The sequence below is a fragment of the Scyliorhinus torazame genome, chromosome 9, assembly GCF_047496885.1.
Source record: "Scyliorhinus torazame isolate Kashiwa2021f chromosome 9, sScyTor2.1, whole genome shotgun sequence".
In the NCBI taxonomy this organism is placed as follows: domain Eukaryota; kingdom Metazoa; phylum Chordata; class Chondrichthyes; order Carcharhiniformes; family Scyliorhinidae; genus Scyliorhinus; species Scyliorhinus torazame.
In genome coordinates, this window is record NC_092715.1 from 265,420,568 (window position 1) to 265,442,958 (window position 22,391).

The following is a 22,391-nucleotide window of genomic DNA, read 5'->3' on the forward strand; positions in this document are numbered from 1 at the left end:
AAAGTCTAGAACAAGTGGTAGAACCTTAAAATTAGAGTTAGGCTGTTCAGGGGTGATGTCAGGAAGCACCACCTCACACTAAAGGCAGGAGAAATGTGGAACTCTCCCCCTTAAAAGCTGTTGAGGCTGAGGGAGTGGGGGGTCAATTAAACATTTCGAAACAGATCATACCGTCATAGATGTTTACAGCATGGAAACAGGCCCTTCGGCCCAGCTTGTCCATGCTGCCCAGTTTCTATCACTAAGCTAGTCCCACTCGCCCGCATTCGGCCCATATCCCTCTATACCCACTCTGCCCATGTAACTGTTTAACTGTTTTTTAAAAGAAAATCAGACCCGCCTCTCCCACTGCCTCTGGCAGCCCGTTCCAGATACTCACCACCCTCTGTGTGAAGAAATTTCCCCTCTGGTCTCTTTTGTATCGCTCCCCTCTCACCTTAAACCTATGCCCTCTAGTTCTAGACTCCTCTACCTTTGGGAAAAGATGTTGACTCTCTACCTTATCTGTGCCCCTCATTATTTTATAGACCTCCATAAGATCACCCCTAAGCCTCTTATGCTCTAGGGAAAAATGTCCCACTAATTCATAATCATCTGCCATTTCTGCTGCTAACCTCGCAGTTTTAACCCTCTGTTCTTCCACATGAGTTCTCACTACATCAGGAATTGAATTTTTAAACTCCTCCAAAAGTATAATTTCTCTGAGAGCTTCATACGTTTGGTCTATTTTCAAAGCCCTTATCCACCTATCAAAATTACTCTGTTTGATCCTTTCAAACTCCATGTATGTTTGGCCAAATTCTTTCCTTAAATTTGTAAACCTTTGTCTGTAGGCTTCAGGCACTAGTTCATATGCACCCAAGATGGATTTTTGCACCTCCTCATACGTCCCAGATACCTCCTCTGGTAGTGATGCAAACATTTCATTAGCCCTACCTACCAGCTTTGTTTGAATCAGTAATACCCACATGTCCTGTGGCCATTTCATTTGTTTAGCTACCTTCTCAAAGGAAATGAAAAAGGCTTCCACCTCCTTCTCATCAAACCTTGGCAATGCTTGGACATATTTAAATAGATTCCCACCATGCCTTCGACGCTCTTTCTCACTATCCTCATCACTATCATCCAACTGTACGTTTCCCTTTACGTCTTCCAATTTTAACTGACTGTCATGTTTCATGGCCATTTTCTGAAGTTCAAACTCTCTCTCTTTATGTTTGTCCCTGATCTGTATCTCCCTTTCTCTTTCTTTTTGTTCTGCTGGGGCTATTCTTTCTGTTTTCCTTTCTTCTCTCTCTTTTTCCACTCTCTCTCTTTCTCTTTTGTATTCAAGCTGCTTTAATTCTTTCTCATGTTCCACTTGTTTAAGTTGTAACTGAATTTTTGCCATTTCCAATGAGTCAAACTGTATCTCAGGCAACTTTAGAACATAGAACATAGAACGATACAGCGCAGTACATGCCCTTCAGCCCACGATGTTCCACCGAAACAAAAGCCATCTAACCTACACTATGCCATTATCATCCATATGCTTATCCAATAAACTTTTAAATGCCCTCAATGTTGGTGAGTTCACTACTCTTGCAGGTGGGGCATTCCACGGCCTCACCACTCTTTGCGTAAAGAACCCACCTCTGACCTCTGTCCTATATCTATTACCCCTCAGTTTAAAGCTATGTCCCCTCGTGCCAGCCATTTCCATCCGCGGGAGAAGGCTCTCACTGTCCACCCTATCTAACCCCCTGATCATTTTGTATGCCTCTATTAAGCCTCCACTTAACCTTCTTCTCTCCAACGAAAACAACCTCAAGTCCATCAGCCTTTCCTCATAAGATTTTCCCTCCATACCAGGCAACATCCTGGTAAATCTCCTCTGCACCCGCTCCAAAGCTTCCACGTCCTTCCTATAATGCGGTGACCAGAACTGTACGCAATACTCCAAATGCGGCCGTACCAGAGTTTTGTACAGCTGCAACATGACCTCCTGACTCCGGAACTCAATCCCTCTACCAATAAAGGCCAACACTCCATAGGCCTTCTTCACAACCCTATCAACCTGGGTGGCAACTTTCAGGGATCTATGTACATGGACGCCTAGATCCCTCTGCTCATCCACACTTCCAAGAACTTTACCATTAGCCAAATATTCCGCATTCCTGTTATTCCTTCCAAAGTGAATCACCTCACACTTCTCTACATTAAACTCCATTTGCCACCTCTCAGCCCAGCTCTGCAGCTTATCTATGTCCCTCTGTAACGTGCTACATCCTTCCACACTGTCGCCAACACCACCGACTTTAGTGTCGTCTGCAAATTTACTCACCCACCCTTCTGCGCCTTCCTCTAGGTCATTGATAAAAATGACAAACAGCAACGGCCCCAGAACAGATCCTTGTGGTACGCCACTTGTAACTGAACTCCATTCTGAACATTTCCCATCAACCACCACCCTCTGTCTTCTTTCAGCTAGCCAATTTCTGATCCACATCTCTAAATCACCTTTAACTTTAAATGCTTAGCCACCGCCATAATTACCTCATCCTTTTGCATTTTGTCAGATAATGTTAACTGCAATGGTTTTGCCAAATCTAACAGTCTGCTTTTAGTCTCTGTCCATAAGGTACTGCGTGTGACCATCTCCATCCCCAAAAACGTCTGAGCCTCTGAAAGAGCCATTGTCCACAATACACTCCCCACTTAAACTAGAATACCACACCTGAAAAGCAACCGCAATATGCTCACCCCTCACTGTCTTTAAGTTCACTAAGCCAATCCAATAGATAGACTTGTATCCCAGACAAGCCCCCAATTTGTTATGGGCCAGGGTTTAGAGAACCCCAAAGTGTATCATGGAGTTCACCTGACACACAACTTTTAATAGATTGTGGTATGGGGAGCACATGGCCCACTCAAAGGTGAGGTACAGCAGAAATGGAAAAGTATATTTTAAAGCAAAACAATGTTTATTCTATGAACTCAAGTTAACCTGTCAGGGTTTAAAACATACAGTGAACATCTTAGCAACCATTAATTCAAATACAACCCCAAAGAATACAACACTAAGTAATCCTTAATAACTTCCCAAACAACATCCAGAAGACAGAAGAAGCACCTTTCAACAGAAGCACATTAGGTTAAAGTCACTACTGTTAGTTTTAAGTCACCAGGATCGATTTACAGTCTTTAGGTTACAGAGAGAGATTCATACACCTTCTGGCTGTGACTGCAGCTATCCAGCTCTGAAAATGAAACTAAAACACACCCTGCAGCCTGCTCAAAAACAAAAGTAAAAAGCTGACAGACAGCCCAGCTCCACCCACTCTCTGACATCACTGCAGTAGTAAACACCCATTTCTTAAAGGTACATTTCTTAAACACCCATTTCTTAAAGGTACTCTCATATGACAATAGAATTTTGTTGATTGGGGACATTAAGGGTTACAGAACCAAGGCAGGTAAATGGAGTTAAGATACAGATCAGTCCGTGAAAAACGGCGGAACAGAATCAAGGGGTTAAATGGCCTTGTCCTGTTCCGATGTTCCTAATGTACATTTCCCACGCCTCTTGCCAGTTTGACAAGCTGAACTGTGCTTAAAATAAATTTAGAGGACACAATTCTTTTTTTTCCAATTGAGGGGCAATTTAGCACGGCCAATCCACCTACCCTGCACATCTTTGGGTTGTGGGGGCGAAACCCACGCAGACACGGGGAGAATGTGCAAACTCCACACGGACGGTGACCCGGGGCCGGGATTGAACCCGGGTCCTCGGCGCCGTGAGGCAGCTGTGCTAACCACTGCGTCACCGTGCTGCCCTCGATATTTTTACCCTGACACAACTTAACCGACCCACAATCACCCCACAGACCTTTACTTCAGAAAGAGGGCAGTTAGGAAGGGGAGACGGGGGCTGTCCCTGAGACATGTAGTTTCTGGCAGGTGCCAAGCAAGGTGGCGTGGGCCTTGCCATTGCTGAACTGCTGAAAGTGCCCAGCTTATCCAGGCCATGCATACCTCAACTGGCAAAGAGCAGGGCAGGCAAGCATGCAGCATAGCAAATGGGACCCAGTTAACAGTCACTGACATATGTGTGTAAACTAACACCATATTTAAAAATGATATGACTGACGGAAGCACATCGATGAGGAAATGGGCCGTCAGCACTCCAGGAATCTAAGATGAATCGGTCACAAGCAGCCATAGGAACATTGTCGGTCGATTCCTTTCATTTTCTTTTAACTCTTCTGTCAACTAGTTTTTTTAAAAAGCAGTTGGGAGACGGGGGAGGGGGGGTGGTGTTTGGGAGGTCATGTGATGAAATCTCCTGGACTTATGGAGAGGATGAATGAATATCAGGATTTGGAGGAGAAGCAACCATTGGGAGGAGACGGACTCACGGTGTAGGTAACACGGCTAAACATCAGGGCACAACATGTGGAGGCAATATTCCCCCACCCTGCTCCGATTTAGACGATCTATGTTGGGCTTTGACTAAAATTAGACTGCATCAGATTTTTCAGAGAGGCTAGGCTGAATTTTTTTTAAAAATTCGCAAGGAGTTTATCGGTCACAAAAATAACCAAACATCTGATACCTACTTAAAATGTGTCTGAGATGCACACAGCATTTTCCACTCACTTGCTGTGGTGGCATCGCTGTTTAGAAAAGGAATATCAACAGTATTTTGTAATTCTTTATCGTTTAACAGGAACCAAAAATAAACATTTTCATTTACATCGCGCTTTTCACAACCTCCGGATGCCTAAAGGCGACTCACGGCCAATGAGGTACTCTTTGGAGTGCAGTTACTGTAGTAATGTAGGAAATGCGGCAGCCAATTTACGCACAGCAGGATCCCATAAACAGTCGTGTGATACCGACCTGATAATCTGTTTTAGTGATGTTGATTGGCCAGGACACAAGGGATCTTTTCTTTAAATATATTTATTTATGGGATGTGGAGGTCACTTGGCATGGACTGCCCATCCCTAAATGCCCTCGGGAGCAGTTAGGAATCAACAAAATTGCTGTGGATCATGCGAACATCTGAACAGGGAGCAGGAGGAGGCCACTCGGCCCCTCGAGCCTGCTCCGCCGTTCAATAAGATCACAGCTGATCTGATTGTAACCTCAACCCCACATTCCTGCCCATCCCCGATAACCTTTCACCCCCTGGTTAATCAGGAATCTATCCAGCTCCGCCTTAAAAATATTCAAAGACTTTGCTTCCACCGCCATTTGTGAAAGAGAATTCCAGAAACTCTCAACACTCTTGAGTGATAGCATTTCTCCGAATCTGGGTCTTGAATAGGCGACCCCTTATTTTAAAACAGTGACCCCTTAGTTCTAGAATCTCCGACAAGAATATGATCTCCACATCCACCCTGTTAATACCCTTACCTTTGTAGCCTCCTGATGTCTTCTTCACAATTTACTTTCCTACGTTGCGTCATCAGCAAATTTAACAACCATATGTAGGCCAGACTGGGTAAGGGTGGCAGATGCCCTCCCCTGAAAGGGACATTGGTGAACCCGATGGAGTTTTGTGACAATCACTCAGATTAGCTTTAAATTTTAAAAAAATTAATTGAATATAAATTTCACCAGCTGTCAAGGTGGGATTTGAACCGGCAACCCTAACTTAAGCAACTCTCCACTAGGCCACCATGTCTCCACAGACAAAATAAAAAAATCCCCTGTTCTTCTATAAATAATGCCAGATCTATGTATCATGCAACCTGCATTTACATAGCACATTGAAAGCAGCAGCACGTCCCGAAACGCTTCATAGGCGCAATTAACAGACAAAAATGTAACGTAATTGTCCACCAACAATTGCAACAATGGACCTTGGAAACAATTTGATAGCCTGAATCAACACAAACACTCTGAGTTGATTAACAGAGAGATGATCCTCCCTAGTCCACACATCCCACTAAAGTACCCAATCACTGTTTGTTGTCCTGATTCAAGTCCTGTGAAGAACACGAGTCTTCAGATGAGATGTGTGAAGATCAAATGATAGCACAAGCGAGTTCTTTGATGAAGTGACAGAGAGAGCAGATGACAGTGGTGTGGTTGATGTGGATACGGACTTGCTGAAAGCATTTATTAAAGCCCCACATTGTCAGATGCGCTGTTGAAATTGGAGGCCGTGGGTTTAAATGGCCAGTGGCTGCGTGGATCACAGACTTGTCCACAGGTCAGGAAGCGGAGAATAGTGCTGATTGCTTGTGTGTTAGATATGGAAAACCTGCCGGACTGTGGGCTGAGATGGTGAGGAAATCTTTTGACGTAGGGAATTGTGATTTGGAATGCGCTGACTGAATGGGCGATGGAAATAGGGTCAATAATAACTTTCAAAAGGGGGTAGCAGGGTGGCGCAGTGGGTTAGCACTGCTGCCTCACGGCGCCGAGGTCCCAGGTTCGATCCCGGCTCTGGGTCACTGTCCATGTGGAGTTTGCACATTCTCCCCGTGTTTGTGTGGGTTTTGCCCCCACAACCCAAAGGTATGCAGGGTAGGTGGATTGGCCACGCTAAATTGCCCCTTAATTGGAAAAAAAAATGAATTGGGTACTCTAAATTAAAAAAAAAAAAGAATAGTAACTTTCAAAAGAGAACTGAACATACGTTTGAAGGGAAGATGTTGGCATGGCTGGGGAAAAGAGTAGAAAGAGTGAGTAGCTCTTTCAAAGAGATGGCACAGACACGATGGAGCGAATGGCATCCTTCTGAACTGCCCCAATTGAATGATTCTCTACTGTAAATATCTTGACCATTCAACATGTGACTGATATGGAGAACAGAAGCCTAAAAATGGGTATACTCATCTATGTATGGTGGGTGTGTGTGTATGTTGGTGCGTGTGTCTATGTATGTATGTATGAAAGTTCTCCTACCAGAAGTAACATTGGCCTTTTCCATGTGGTTAATCCCAGGATTCCTGAAAGGATCACCTGTAAATGAACAGCACATTTTAAGTCACAGGGTAATTGTTGGGTTCAAACACACTTGGAAATAAAAGCACCTTTACAAAACAGCAATCGACCAGTTTATCAGTGCTGCAAGAAATTTCATCTGGATACCCTACCCAAACTATGTAAGAGCAAGGCCACAAAGAGAAATCTTCTAACGGAGTCAGGGAACGTAAGAAACAAGGACAGGATGAGACCATTCAGCCCCTCAAGCCTGGTCCGCCATTCAATATGTTCGTGACCTACCATTGGCCCACAAGTTCGCTTTGTGGCTAATGGCGTTCAGATAAACACCAACATAACCTCTTCATGGGGACTGAAAAAAAAAGAGAGGTGTATTTATGAACTGGGACAGATTGAAATTAGATCAGAGAGGGTGAAGGGGAGCTTTAATGGAACCAAAGAAAAAATGCTGGAAAATCTCAGCAGGTCTGGCAGCATCTGTAGGCAGAGAAAAGAGCTAACGTTTCGAGTCAAAGCTTTGACAAAGGGTCACCTGGACTCGAAACGTTAGCTCTTTTCTCTCCCTACAGATGCTGCCGGACCTGCTGGGATTTTCCAGCATTTTCTCTTTCGTTTCAGATTCCAGCATCTGCAGTAATTTGCTTTCATCCGAGGTTTAGTGGCGATATATTCATGAAATCACAAAGGGTTGCGATGGAGTAAATGAGGAGAAATTGTCCCGGGTGGCGGGAGGGTCGGTAACCACAGCAACACATTTAATGAGATTGGCCAAAGAAACAGAGGGAGCGTGAGAAAACACATTTTAAAAAAATACATTGGTGTGAAGGGGGTGGAGTTGAGGAGGGAGGGCATTTGGTGACCCCATAGCGGGGTGTCATTCATCTGGGTAAGGGGGGTCTACTGATACCGTTGATTTTGGAGCTGGGGGGAGGGGGACTGATGTTGGTGAGAAGAGGAATGGGGGGGGTCCACAGGGTTATTCTGAGATCGGAGGACCCTTTAGAAAAGGCGACGATCTCTGAGGAGCAAGCCCGGCTGGCACGTTTAGGCCCCGACCCTCTCAATGCCGGTGCCAATCACGCCCCACCCAAAAGAACTACTAAGTGCAGGAGGATCCCAATTGGAATTGCGTCGGAACAGCTGGCACGATTCCCGCCAATATCTGCGCCCGAAATTACGCGTAGTCATATTTTGGGAGAATTGTGCCAGTTGCTGTCACTGCAACTTATAATTTGCTTCAAATTAGCAGACGAGGAAGGTTTTCGTTAGATAAGGCGTTCACAAAACATCTGGAAGATTCCTTTAGGTTGACCATCTAGTCCTGACGTGATGGAGGTTGCCATGGTGACAGGCTACAGAGGAAGCTCCTGCGACATGATCCACTTTGAGCTCATTAAGTGATGACGAAGAACTGGTTTCTAACACTCAGAACAGCATCAACACACACAATTTTACTAACTGCCTATGTTCTGGTTCAACACGTCAAGATTCCCTGTCCGTTGATCCCATCAGCTTGAGTCAGAACAGAGAATGCACAGCACAGTAACAAGCCACTCAAACCAACTGGTCTATACCGGCACCTATGCCCCACATGTGCCTCCTCCTGACCCTCTTCATCTAACGGATCTGTGCTTTGCTGGCTAGACCAGCCCCTATTGCCCATCCCTAATTGCCCCTTGAGAAGGTGGTGGGTGAGCTGCCTTCTTGAACCGCTGCAGTCCATCATGGTGTAGGTACACCCACGGTGCTGTTAGGGAGTTCCAGGATTTTGACCCAGCGACAGTGAAGGAACGGCGATTATATTTCCAAGTCAGGATGGCGCGTGGTTTGGAGGGGAACTATCAAGTGGTGGTGTTTCCAAGTGTCTGCTGCCCTGTCAACATTTCACTCCAAACAATGGCAGAAAGATGGCAAGAGAAAACTGCGATTAAAATGATCAGCAAAATTCAGGAGTAGACTGAGAGGGAGAGGAAACGCAAATGTTACAGGTTTCGGGATTTCCATCCAAGAATAATATTTGTGTTAGCCATCCCCACAGATGGCAGCATTCTGAATCGTTTAAAATGTGCAGTATTATAGAGCATCCTGCGCAATGTAGGACATTCGAACAGGAGGAGGTCATTGAGCCCCTTAACATCCAGGCTGATCTGTCACCCGACTCTATCGACCCATTTTTGCTCCATATCCCTTAATACCCATCCTAACGAAGATTGAACAATCGCAGATTTAAAATTTACAATTGATCGGGCATCAATTACCATTTGCAAAAGAGAATTCCAAACTCCCCCACCTCCTGTGTAGAAATGTTACCCAGCTTCATTCTTAAAAGTTCGGACTTGAGTTTTTAGATGGCGTTGCAGAATCTTGGAACAGTTTCTCGCTAGACACCATTCCTGCTCCCCTTAGTATCTTGAAAACTTTGATCAAGTCCCCCCCCCCCCCGCCCCCCCCACACACACACACAGCGAGCGACACAGAAGTCTCTTTTCGCCAGCCTCTAGGTCAGGGGAAATGCCCGCTGTGCCCAGAATTTGTGGCTGCATTTATGGTGGATCTGCCAACGTGCTGCCAACGCAAAGCTGACAGCAAACTCTGGCGTCTCCACCTGAGCAGGTGAAGGCATAAATCCAGAGGCTGCTGTCAGTGATACCCTGCTGCTCCACACTTTAGCACCCTCAGCAGATACAATCTGCGATTTAACAGCCTTTCATGCAGTATTCTCATTGTGAAAAGCACTGAAAAAGGCTATGACTTGTCAAAAGGGGGTCACTGAGCTTTTAAAGGGTGTACTAAGTCATAATTATTGCGGAACAACCTCTCTGGCCCTGTAAAGCTAATTTATAAGTGTGGTGTATCATTCCACGAGTCCAGGAGGATAAAAATATAATCCTCTTTAAAAACTTGTTCGTGATATTTCAGCTTCCACAGTGATCCCATGTATATATCCCAATCTACAGTTTGCTTTCATTAAAATGTGAATTATAACCAGTTCATTTTACTCGCTGGTTTGCTGGCTGTGAGAATTCTTCAATCTGATTGGCTGGTTCTGCCAGCTTGATTACATCACTATTTCTGGACACCACTGATAACCAGTGGACGGCAGCAGATAAAAATTGAGATGGTGATGGGGAGATCCACGCCAAAGAATTATATTTTTGTGGGAACTTTCCTTCCAGGTGAGTGTTGAGTATTGTCCCTTCGATACTGACTACAAAACCCAGGCAGTTGGCGATTAATCTGCGCTTGTGTACAGTTAGCTACTAATCCCTGTTCTCTACTGTCCTGCCTGCTCTGTAGACACTTGGATATCTTTCCCATCATGGTGTGGATGAGTTCAGATTGGATCATTTGTCTAATTAATAATGCTTTCAATTTGCCATTAACCAGACATGGAATTCTGAATGAAGAATTCTCGAATCTAATCAATCATGTTATTTTGGATGCCATTTCTTTTTGCTTTGAAGTGTGTGGCTGGATTTTCCGTCGGCAGGACCGTCCATTTCGCCGGCAGTGCACTCACCCTCACGGGTTTCCCGACGCCACGGGGGTGCCCACAATGGGAAACCCCATTGGCCGGCTTTTGGGACGGAGGATCCCTCTGCCGGCGGGAGCGCGCCGCCCCGGAAAACGGGTGCGGCGGGACGGAGAATCCCGCCCATGTCTTTTACACAAAGTAGGTTAGTAAACGATTGTCGGCAAATAACAACAATGCGAGGGCATTGTCCAAACGTACAGTCAGGAAAAGTGCAATTGAACAATCCAACAGCTGGTAACCGTGGTACCTTAATTTGCAACGCTCCTTTATTGGGGGCCGTGCTTTCAGGCACCTGAGCCTAAGTTCCGGAATTCTCCTTCCCAATATCCTTCATATCTCTCTCTCTCCCACAAGAGTAAGGAGGCCTTGTTACAATTATACAGCATCTAGAGCACTGTGCACAGTTTTGGTCTCCTTACTTAAGGAAGCACAATTTGTCTTAGAGAGGGGTGTAATGTAAGGTTCACCAGATCATAGAATTTACAGCGCAGAAGGAGGCCATTCGGCCCATTGAATCTGCACCGGCTCTTGGAAACAGCACCTTACCCAAGAGCATCCACACCTCCACCCTATCCCCATTAGCCAGTAACCCCACAGTAACCCCATCCAACACTAAGGGCAATTTTGGACACTAAGGGCAATTTAGCATGGCCAATCCACCTAACCTGCACATCTTTGGACTGTGGGAGGAAACCGGAGCACCCGGAGGAAACCCACGCAGACACGGGGAGGACGTGCAAACTCCGCACAGACAGTGACCCAAGCAGGGAATTGAACCTGGGACCCTGGAGCTGTGAAGCAATTGTGCTAACCACTATGCTACCATGCTGCCCTATTCTGGATCAATTCTGGGATGGGAGATCGATCCGATTGGGCCTCTATTCTCTGGAGTTGAGGAGAATGAGGTGATCCTGCTGTAAGATATTAAATTATGAAAGGCTTGGCAGAGCGCAAAGAAGCTTCCCAACTCTCTCTACTGAGGCAGTTTCCCCTGATTGGAAGTCTAGAACTAAGAATCACATGGGCGGGATTCTTCGGCCACACCCGCCTGGCGACTGTCCGGCGACTGGAAATTCCCGCCCGAGGTCAGTGGACCTTTACGTGGTCCACGTCCCGCCCATGGCGATCCTGCGGCAGGCGGGGCAGAAGGATCCAGCCCACAGTCTCAGGAAAAGGGGTTAGACATTTGGAACTGAGATGAGGAGAAATAGAATTCTCTACCTCAGAGAGGTGGGATTGCTCCATCACTGGGTAGATTTAAGATTGAAATCAATAGGACTTTCAGCACTGAAAGAATCAAAAGAGATGTGGACAGTTATTGGGAAGAGGCTCAAGGCCTCCAGGCTTCCCAATTGGAGTGTGTGCTGTCTGAAAACTACCCGTCCAAACAGAGAGGATAACCTTGCGCAACAAGTACTTTCTCAGAACACAAAGCGAATCTTACTCTCCATTCCTGCATACTTCATATTGTTACGGTTTGCTAAAGTCACTGTTACGGTTAAGAGAAACAGAAGATGTGTATTAATTGTCTTTGAGCACGTGTAAATAGGGGACAGCTCGGACACTGGCTTGTGTAGGAGGAGAGCTGCGAGACTCAACAAGTCAATAAACTCGCTCAATAAAGAAAAGCTCTGTGTCTTGCTTTCAGCTTCATGGACTTGCTTGGATCCTATTAACACAAACTATATGTTGTAATAAGAGGGCATTAACATTTCCTGCACATAACGTGGAAACAAAACATATTTCAATTGCACAGCCCCTCCTAGTTTTGTAACATTTGCAAATCTGACCACTCAGGATTGGTTTCAAGGTGTTTTTTGGGGAACTAGAAGGAGTAGCAGTTCCATCAAAAAGTCTTGGAACTGCATCATTTAGTCCAAATGCCTTTCGCTGATATATAACTTCGCCCCCACTAAAATATAACTCAAATGAGTACTCATTGTTTTCTACCCTGTGGCTAATGTCTTATCCACTCCCAGGATTTATCTTAAATCCCTACGTTTTACTTTTAACAAATTGTCTTTCATGTGAACTTTGTCAAGTGACATGAAGAGTCCCAGGCACCTCCAGTCATTGGATTTCCCAATGTCTAATCGGGTAAGTCACCTTCCCAAAGGCAGCGAGTAGTTCCGCTGGGATCTTCTCTTTCCAAATCAATGCTGGCTGCGGCTAACTAGGCTTTTCATGTAGAGATAGTCCCCGCAAATTTAGCCATGACCATTAATTCCATTATTTTACACGGAATGGAAGACAAAATACTCTGGTAAGTCCCGCCCTCTGTAGTTATTTTTGCTCGAAAAGGATGTTAAGGGTTACTGAACCAAACATTGGGTGGATGGATTTAAGATACAGATCAAGCAAGGTCTTGTTGAATGACACAACAGGTTTGAGGGGCTGAAAGGCCTCCTCCCATCCCCAAATTCCTTTTTTGATTTGAGCATATTTCCCATCTGGTGTCGGCTGATGTGAGTACCTCATAATGTGCAGGGCATTGACCTCATTCGGACTTGGTCTTGGACACCGACCTATGAATTCTCCGCGAAATGGAAATATTTGCATACCTTATTTGTTTTATTCATTCATGGGATGAATGAAATGAAAATGAAATGAAAATTGCTTATTGTCACAAGTAGGCTTCAAATGAAGTTACTGTGAAAATCCCCTAGTCGCCACATTCCGGCGCCTGTTCGGGGAGGCTGTTACGGGAATCGACCCGGGCTGCTGGCCTGCCTTGGTCTGCTTTCAAAGCCAGCGATTTAGCATGACTGGCTCGGCTTGCGTTTAACCCTGACAGCCGTTGAACTGAATGGCTTGGCAGTGGGTCAGGTAGGCCAGTGAACCAGTTGGGTCTCAGACGTTTCATTCCAGATTTTTATTGGATTCAAATTGCACCATCTGCTGTGGTGGGATTCGAACCCAAGTCTCCAGAGCATTAATCCTGGTCCCTGGATTACCAATCCAGTGCCAACACCACTCCGCCAACACCTCCCCGTGTGACCTACATTGGTTCCTAATCCAGCAAATCTAAAATTCTCAAATCTCCTCAGGATTTCCTCCTTCCCTTTCTCTGTAAGCTCCTGCATTCCCTACAACCCACCAAGGTCTCTACACTCCTCCATCACTGACCTCATGCACATCCCCAATATCCATCGCTCCACCAATGGCAACCGTGTCTTCAGCTGCCTAGGCCCCAGGTTGTGGAACTCCCTCCGTAGCCCTATCCGCCTCTCTACCTTTCTCCACACCTCTGAGAAACTCCTTAAGGCCTACCTTTTTGGGCCAATCCTTTGGTCACGTGTCTTAATATCTGCTTCCGTAGCTTTGTGTCAAATATTGTTAATTAACTGTTCTTTTGAAGAGTTGTGGAATGTTTTACTATGTTACAGGTATCATACAAATGCAAGGTGATGTTGTTCATGAGCACAGTTATGGACGAAATATTGCAGAGCTGAAGAGGCAAAACGTGGGCGGCACGGTGGTTAGCACTGCTGTCTCACGGCACCAGGGACCCGGGTTAAATTCTGGCCTCGGGTGATTGTCTGTGTGGAGTTTGCACTTTCTCCCTGTGTCTGCGTGGGTTTCCTCCGGGTGCTCCGGTTTCCTCCCAGTCCAAAGATGTAAAGGCAAAGTCGCCATAATCTCAGATAACCACTGGCCGCTTTCCCCTTTAAGAAGGAGAGTTGACTGGTGGTAGTTTAACGGGGTCTTCATGAATAACCAGAAATGTGCAGGTTAGGTGGACTGGCGATGCTAAATTGCCCCTTAGTGTCCCAAGTGTTAGGTGGGGTTATGGGGTTATAGGATGGGGGAGTGGGCCTGGGTAGGCTGCTCTTTCGGAAGTTCAGTGCAGACTCAATGGGCCAAATGGCCTCTTTCGGCACTGCAGGGATTCTATAATCTTTGATCTACGAAGTGTTGCACTAAGAAAACATGATTAATGCTTCAACCTGTATAAAATTGTCTTGACGTCCAATTAAATGGAAAAAAAAAACTACAAATGTTTGGTTGTGTACAGGATTTATTGGTGGCACTGAGGAAAGGAAGAGTGATCGTATCTTCCTGTTGAGATTGGTGATGTGCAATTAATTGAACTTTCTGTAAATAACTCAGATCTGCGAAAGTCTCCCACATCCTCAAGAAGAACATTTGGCTACACCCTTGCCGAAAGCTCAGCTGTGCATTTCGGGAACCCTCTGGGTTAATGCACTGGAGAAATACATACCAATCTCGTGCAACAGCAAGTTACATCAGGTGATCCAGTCAGCCCACCAGATGTGCTGTTTTTAAAAAAAATATCCATACAATGATAGTGCCTGAGGTAGGTATTCTCATGCGAGAAACCAAGTACGATACTTTACTGCCACACACACAGCTCCCTCTACTCTCGACATGACTGAACGCAAGTATGCTCTGTTACGCACACCCATCTCCCTACTGCCTTATTCGGAGAACCCTGACCAACCCACCTTCTCACACAAAAAAACCTTTCAGCCACACCGACATTCCCGGTAACATCTGTAACAGGAAAGGACTGCTCACATCCAACATCCCAAACGCTGATCTGCAAATGGTCTCGCAGTCGCAAGTATAAAGCAATACAAAACTGAATTATACAAATCATTTGGACATTTTACCTTGGCCCTTACATTCCCGTAACAAATTGTAACCCCCTACACCTGCCCCCAACAATGTGGCCGCCCAAAGGAACACCGAATTTCAAGGTACTACTGTAATTTCCTCCGGGTGCTCCGGTTTCCTCCCACAAGTCCCGAAAAACCTGCTTGTTAGGTAATTTGGACATTCTGAATTCTCCCTCAGTGTACCCGAACAGGCGCCAGAGTGTGGCGACTAGGGGCTTTTCACAATGACTTAATTGCAGTGTTACTGTAAGCCCACTTGTGACAATAATAAAGATTATTATTATTAATATGAAGAAGACAGTGTGATGAACCTCTGCTGAACTACCTCCAATGCAAATATGGGTGGCAGGGTGGCACAGTGGTTAGCACTGCTGCTTCATAGCGCAAGGAACCCAGGTTCGACTCCGGCTTTGGGTGACTGTCTGTGCGGAGTCTGCACGCTCTCCCCGTGTGTGCGTGGGTTTCCTCCGGGTGCTCCAGTTTCCTCCCACAGTCCAAAGATGTGCAGGTTAGGTGAATTGGCCATGATAAATTGCCCCTTAATATCAAAAGGTTAGGTGGGGTTACGGGGATAGGGCGGGGGGTGAACCTAAACAACTCGTCACCATCCAGGACAAAGCTGCCGGCTTGATTGCTCCCCCACATTCAAACCCTCCACCACCGATGAACAGCGGCAGCTGTGTGTCCCATCTACAGGATGCACTGCAGTAACTCACCAAGGTTCTTCAAACAGCACCTTCTAAACCCACGACCACTGCCATCTCAAAGGACAAGAGCAGTAGATACCTGGGAACCCCACCACCTGGAGGTCCCCCTCCCAAGTCACTCACCCATCCTGACTTGGAAATAAATCGGCCATTTCTTCACTGTCGCTGGGGGCAACATCCTGGAACTCCCTTCCTAACAGCTCTCTGGGTGTACCTACACCTCAAGGACTGCAGCGGTTCAGGAAGACAGCTCATCACCACCTTCTGAAGGACAACTAGGGATGGGCAATAAATGCTGCCCTAGCCACTGATGCCCACATCCTGTAAATGAATGTAAAAAATGGCAGGGTGCTCTTTTGGAGGGTGGGTGCTGACTCGAGAGGCCAAATTGCCTCCTTCTGCACTTTAGGAATTCCATGATTCCATCCTTTCTTAAACGTGGAGACCAAAAATGCAGCCAGTACTCCAGATGTGGTCTCACCAAAACCCTACACAATTGTAGAAAGAATTCTTCTTCGAGCACGAGTCTGATTTAGCCTGTGACACCTCATGTGACTCGCTTTGTGGTGTTTAACTTTGATTATGCCGAAATTTGACTAGAGTGGTGGAACAAATGAAGAGGGAGTTTCGGAGATGGGATGCACTCCCGCTGTCACTTGCGGGGAGGGTGCAGACGGTAAAGGTGACAATCCTCCCTAGATTCCTGTTCATCTTCCAGTGCCTCCCGATCTTTATTCCACGGTACTTCTTCAAAAGGACCGGCAAAATCATCATGAGCTTTGTCTGGGCGGGGAAATCCCCGCAGGTGAGGAAGGCGATGCTTGAAAGGAGCCGCAGCGAGGGGGGACTGGCATTGCCGAGTCTGATCAACGACTACTGGGCGGCTAACTTAGGAAGTGGATGGTGGATACGGGGTCTATCTGGGAGCGGGTGGAGGCGGCTTCGTGCAGGGGCACCAGTTTGGCACCCTACCGCTTGCGCCGGCCAGGTACTCCACCAGCCCGGCCCTGCGGATTTGGGGCCAGTTGAGAAAGCATGCAGGGGAGGTGTGTGCATTGGTCTGGGCTCCAATTTGTGGAAAAAAATCAAGTCTGCCTTGAGGGGATCTGTATTGGGGTTCACCCGAAGGTGGAAACCATTCATCGACTTCTTCGCGGGAGAGTAAACTTCAGAGGGGGGGGGGGGGTTGATTAGAGTAGAGTAGGAGGGATAAATAGGTGGGTAGTGTCTATGGGAGAGGAGCGGCTATGTGCATTATGGTTTGGTTGAAGTGTTGGTTTTCCGTTGATGTTGGCATATTTCTGTAATCTGTGACTGTTTACAATGCCAAAAATTACCTCAATAAAATTGTGATAACCATTGATTCGCCCCCCGGGAACGTGGATGGAGGGTTTCGAACATGGCGGCGGGCGGGGGTGAGGAGGGTGGGCGATATGTTCCTGGAGGGGAACTTTGCGAGTTTGGGGGAGTTGGAGGAGAAAGCTGGGCTGGAAAGGGGAAATGACTTTAGGTACTTACAGGTGCGGGACTTTGTACGCAGACAGGTCCCATCCTTCCCACGCCTCCCGCCAATAGGGATCCAGGACAGAATAGTCTCTAGAGGAGAAGGAGGAGAGGGTAGAGTCTCGGATTATTTACAAGGTGCTCATGAAGGGGAAAGAGTCCCAGACAGAGGAACTGAAACTCAAATGGGAGGAGGAGCTTGGCGGGGAGATGGAGGACGGGCTGTGGGCGGAAGCCCTGAGTAGGGTAAACTCAACCGCAACATATGCCAGGCTCGGCCTGATTCAGTTTAAGGTCGTTCACCGGGCCCACATGACGGTAGCTCGGATGAGCAAATTCTTTGGGGTAGAGGACAAGTGCGCTAGATGCGCGGGAGGACCAGCGAACCACGTTCACATGTTTTGGGCATATCCTACGCTTAGGGGGTACTGGGAGGGATTTGCGGGGGTCATGTCCCAGGTGCTGAAAACAAGGGTGATGCTGAGTCCAGAGGTGGCAATTTTCGGGGTTTCGGAAGACCCGGGAGTCCAGGGGGAGAAAGAGGCAGATGTTCTGGCCTTTGCTTCCCTAATAGCCCGGCGGCAAATACTGCTGGCATGGAGGGACTCCAAACCCCCGAAGACCGAACTATGGCTTTCGGACATGTTGAGTTTTCTGGGTATGGAAAAAAATCAAGTTCGCCTCGAGGGGATCTGTATTGGGGTTCGCCCGAAGGTGGCAACCATTCATCGACTTCTTCGCGGGAGAGTGAACGTCAGCGTGTGGGTGGGGTGGGGGGGGGGGTGGTGGAGATTAGATTAGAGTAGAGTAGGAGGGATAAATAGGCGGTAATGTCTATGGGAGAGGAGCGGTATGTGCATTATGGTTTGGTTGAAGTGTTGGTTTTCCGTTGATGTTTGCATATTTCTGTAATCTGTAACTGTTTACAATGCCAAAAAATACCTCAATAAAATTGTTTGTTAAAAAAAAACTTTGATTCTGCCGCTATATAAATGCAAGTAGTTGTTACTGTTTTTGCTATTGGCACCTTGTCTTTCGAGACACTTCAGCAGTCCTGTAAACAGCAGAATGATCTGCTCCCTATTTGCCTGTGTTCCCAACTGTTGTGTGATGTACTCTGGGATAACACAGGCTGCAACTCGATGCAGCTTTGACCAAAAGATACTCCAGACTTTGAAGTAAGTTCAATTTGATTTATTGAACCATTAGTACAGTTCTCTAGGAGTTCGACTCTCCTGCTAATCTTGCTGTAGTAACTCAGTCTAACTAACCAGTCTGCTCTAAGCCACGTGGTGGGTGTGATGCTTCTGATCTGCCCCTGTCCTTCTCTCTAAGTGTCGCCTGCGGAAAGAGTCAGAGCTTGTGTGCCCTGTCCTTATATATGGGTTGCCCCCTTGTGGTAGTGTCACCTCTGGGTGTCTTGACTGCCGATTGGTCGTGTCCCATTCTATGTGTTCATTAGCTGTATGTCTGCATGTCATGACATCTCCGGTGCTCCCTCTAGTGTTTACTTAGTTGTAGTGTATTTACATTAACCCCTTGTGTATTTACAGTGGTGCATATCACCACACCAACATCTTTCAGACAAAAAAGAATCTGAAAACACACCATTTGCCGGTGAGACGCCCTTGCCCCAGAAACTTTCACAACAGGCAGATCAGAGAAAACAGCCGCCCTAAAGTTCAACCATCCCACTTTAAAGCAAGAGGAGGTTACGAAGGAAAGAAACCCAATTGTGCCGCAGACTGTCAGCTACAATCAAACAAGTCATGCAATTACCCAACAATCCATGACATTGCGCCTTAATACAGTTCTTAAGTACACAGCATATGGACCTTACACTGAGTAAAATTGCAAAACTGGCTGAGGTGTGGTAGACAGTGAGGATGACGGCAATCAACAGCAACAGGGAATGGATAAACTAGCAGGATGGGCAGAAAGGTGCCTGGTGGATTTCGATACAGCAAACTGTGGGGATATGCATTGCAGCAGAAGGGACAGTGAAAGGCAAATGGACTAAATGACACAGTTGCAACTGGGGTTTCATGTACATCGATCATTAGGCCATATTGAGAGAGATGTTGGCAAAGCAAATGGGATCTTGGGCTTCAGAAATAGAGGCAATGCGTACAGAAGCAGGGAAGTTATGCTGAACCTTTATTAAGCTCTGGTTAGGCCGCAATTAGAGTATTGCATCCAGTTCCGATTACCGCACTTTAGGAAAGATCTGAGGGACCACAGGAGGGTGTGGAGGGAGATTCCAGGGATTGGGGGAGCGGGGGAAATTTTAGATACAAGGTTTGGGTTGGAGAAACTGAGGTTGTTCTCCTCAAAGGCAAAGGAGATTGAGGGGGAGATTTGATAGAGGTGTACGAGATCGTGACAGGTTCAGATCAACTAGGCAAGAGAAAAACTGCCCCCATTCGCTGAGGGTACAAGGATTAAGGGGATACAGGTTTAAGATTTTGGGCTGGAGATGCAAGGCGAACGTAGGAAACACTTTTACACAATGAATGGTAATCCCAATGAATGATTTAGAAAAAATGTATACGGGCGCTTGCGGGGAATAAACCTGGAGGGAGATGGGTATAGATCAGGGGAGTGGGACTGACTGGATTGTTCTGCAGAGGGCCAACATGAAGCTAATGGGCCGAATGGCCTCTTTCTGTGTCATGATGGCATTGGGCACAGTGTTCATTTGTCTGAAGTGCATCTGGATGATTTTATACATTAGAGCTGTTACATAACGAAACTGGTTTATAAAAAAGGCTAAAGAGGCGTTGGAGAGGGTGCGGAGAAGATTTACAAGATCGATACCAGATGTGTGGGTTTACATATCAGGAACTAATTGACAGGCTGAGTCTCTTTCCTCTTGAAAACGAGGGCTGAGGGGTTACCCTATAGGGGTTTATAAAGTTCTGAAGAGTGGACGCAGAGAAAATGTTTTCTCTTGTGGGGAATTGCAAAGCTACAGGTCGTCGTTATAAGATAGCCGCTGAAAAATCCAATCGGGAGGGGAGGAGAAATTTCTGAGAATCATAGAATTTACAGTGAAGAAGGAGGCCATTCGGCCCATTAAGTCTAGACTGGCCCTTAAAAGAGCACCCTACTTAAGCCGACACCTCCACCCTATCCCTGTAACCCAGTAACCCCACCTAATCTTTGGACACTAAAGGGCAATTTAGCGTGGCCAATCCACCTAACCTGCACATCTTTGGACTGTGGGAGGAAACCGGAGCACCCGGAGGAAACCCACGGGGAGAACGTGCAAACTCCACACAGATGGTCACCCAAGGCCGGAATCGAACCCAGGTCCCTGGCGCTGTGATGCAGCAGTGCTAACCACCGTGCCGCCCAGAGAGTGGTGAGAATGTGGGCTGGTGGAAGGAAACAGTGTAGATGCATTTAAAGGGAAGTTAGGGAAGCATTTGAGGGAGAAGGGAATAGAGAGGTACAAAGACGGATTTAGATGAGAAAAGATGGGAGGAGGTTCAAGTGGAGCAAAAATGCTGGCATGGACTGGTTGGGCCAAATGGCCTGTTTTTATGCCATATAATCCTGGATTGGCAATGCTAGAATCGCCCCTGAGTGTCCAAAGATGTGCAGGTTAGGTGGGGTTACGGGGATAAGGCGGGGGAGTGGGGCTAGGTGTGTTCTTCCAGAGGGTCAATGCAGACCCATTGGGTTGAATGGCCTCCTTCTGCAGTGTAGGGATTCTATGTAATCCTACGACACTAGCTCCACAGTTATGCTGTTCCAACTAACCCCAACAGGTCAGCAGCTATCCTTCTCAATATCTTCACCAATTCAAATTTCCAGTAGAGTTCCTGATTCATCCTCATCGCCACTCCACAGTTCTGTGAGTTTCTTTTTTAAAATAAATTTAGAGTGTCCAATTAATTTTTTTTCTTCCAATTAAGGGGCACTTTAGCGTGGCCAATCCACCTACCCTGCACATCTTTTGGGTTGTGGGGGCGAAACCCACGCAAGCACGGGGAGAATGTGCAAACTCCACACGGACAGTGACCCAGAGCCGGGATCGAACCTGGGACCTCGGCGCTGTGAGGCAGCAGTGCTAACCCACTGCGCCGCCGTGCTGACCATTCTGTGACTTTCTGACCTTACTCACCTCCCCATTTTATTCCACTTTGTTTCACAATACACTTCTTGTTTAAAATTCAATCTTGGGTTGCGGGCATCGCCGTCTCGGCTAGCATTTATTGTCCAGCCCTAATTGCCCTTGTGAAGGTGGTGGTGAGCTGCCTTCTTGAACCGCTGCAGTCCACGTGGTGTAGGTACACCCACAGTGCTGTTAGGGAGGGAGTTCCAGGATTTTGACCTTAATCCATTTATTTCTGGAACAATTTCTCTTCTCTCTTTTCTAGTGTCTTCTCACAGTCTGAGATAACCGCTGTAGATGGTTTCACCTATTCCCAGTTTGTTTTAAACCAACTTCCAAAGTATTAAACCAACCAGTAAGTCCTCTTGTTGCTGGTATGTAGCAATGTTGACATGCCACCTCCACCAGTTGTCCTCCCAACTAATCTTTAATTGCTCAGGCCTATAAGGGGGTAATCACCTACCTTGCATTTCCAGGTCCACTGTACTCAGTTCACTGTCTGACACCCGTGACTCAGAGCTTAACTCTCTTGCCTCGGAGTCAGAGCGTTGCAGATTCAGGACTCACTCCAGGAACTTGCACACACAGGTCAAGGTGCACCCCGTGCACCACTCGACCAAGTTGAAGACACCCTCGTTCGAATGAGACATTAAACCAACACCCTGTCTGCCCTCTCAAGTGGGCGTAAAAGATTGCACACCGCCCTTTCAAAGAGGAATGGGGAGAGGTCACCCTCGTTCTCCTAAGCCCAATGTTTATCCCTCAACCAACAACATTCAAATAAATCATCCAGCCCTGTCAAAGATTGTTTGTGTGTGAATTGCCCGTTGTGTTCCTACATTGCACTTTAAAATGTGTTTCACTGGTTGTGAAGCACTTTGGGGTCAACAAGAGACAAAAGAACTTGCATTTATATAGCGCCTTTCTCAATCTCAGGACATTCTCAG

At 46.6% G+C, this 22,391-nt stretch overlaps 1 protein-coding gene across 1 annotated transcript in view; it reads right to left on the reverse strand.

Annotated features, from left to right (window-relative positions):
* The window catches only part of fam189a2 (family with sequence similarity 189 member A2), a 114,379-nt gene that overhangs the window by 88,499 nt on the left and 3,489 nt on the right, over positions 1-22,391 (reverse strand). The window contains 1 exon segment of the mRNA XM_072517400.1: positions 6,901-6,957. Within this exon segment, the coding sequence (XP_072373501.1) occupies positions 6,901-6,957 (57 nt within the window).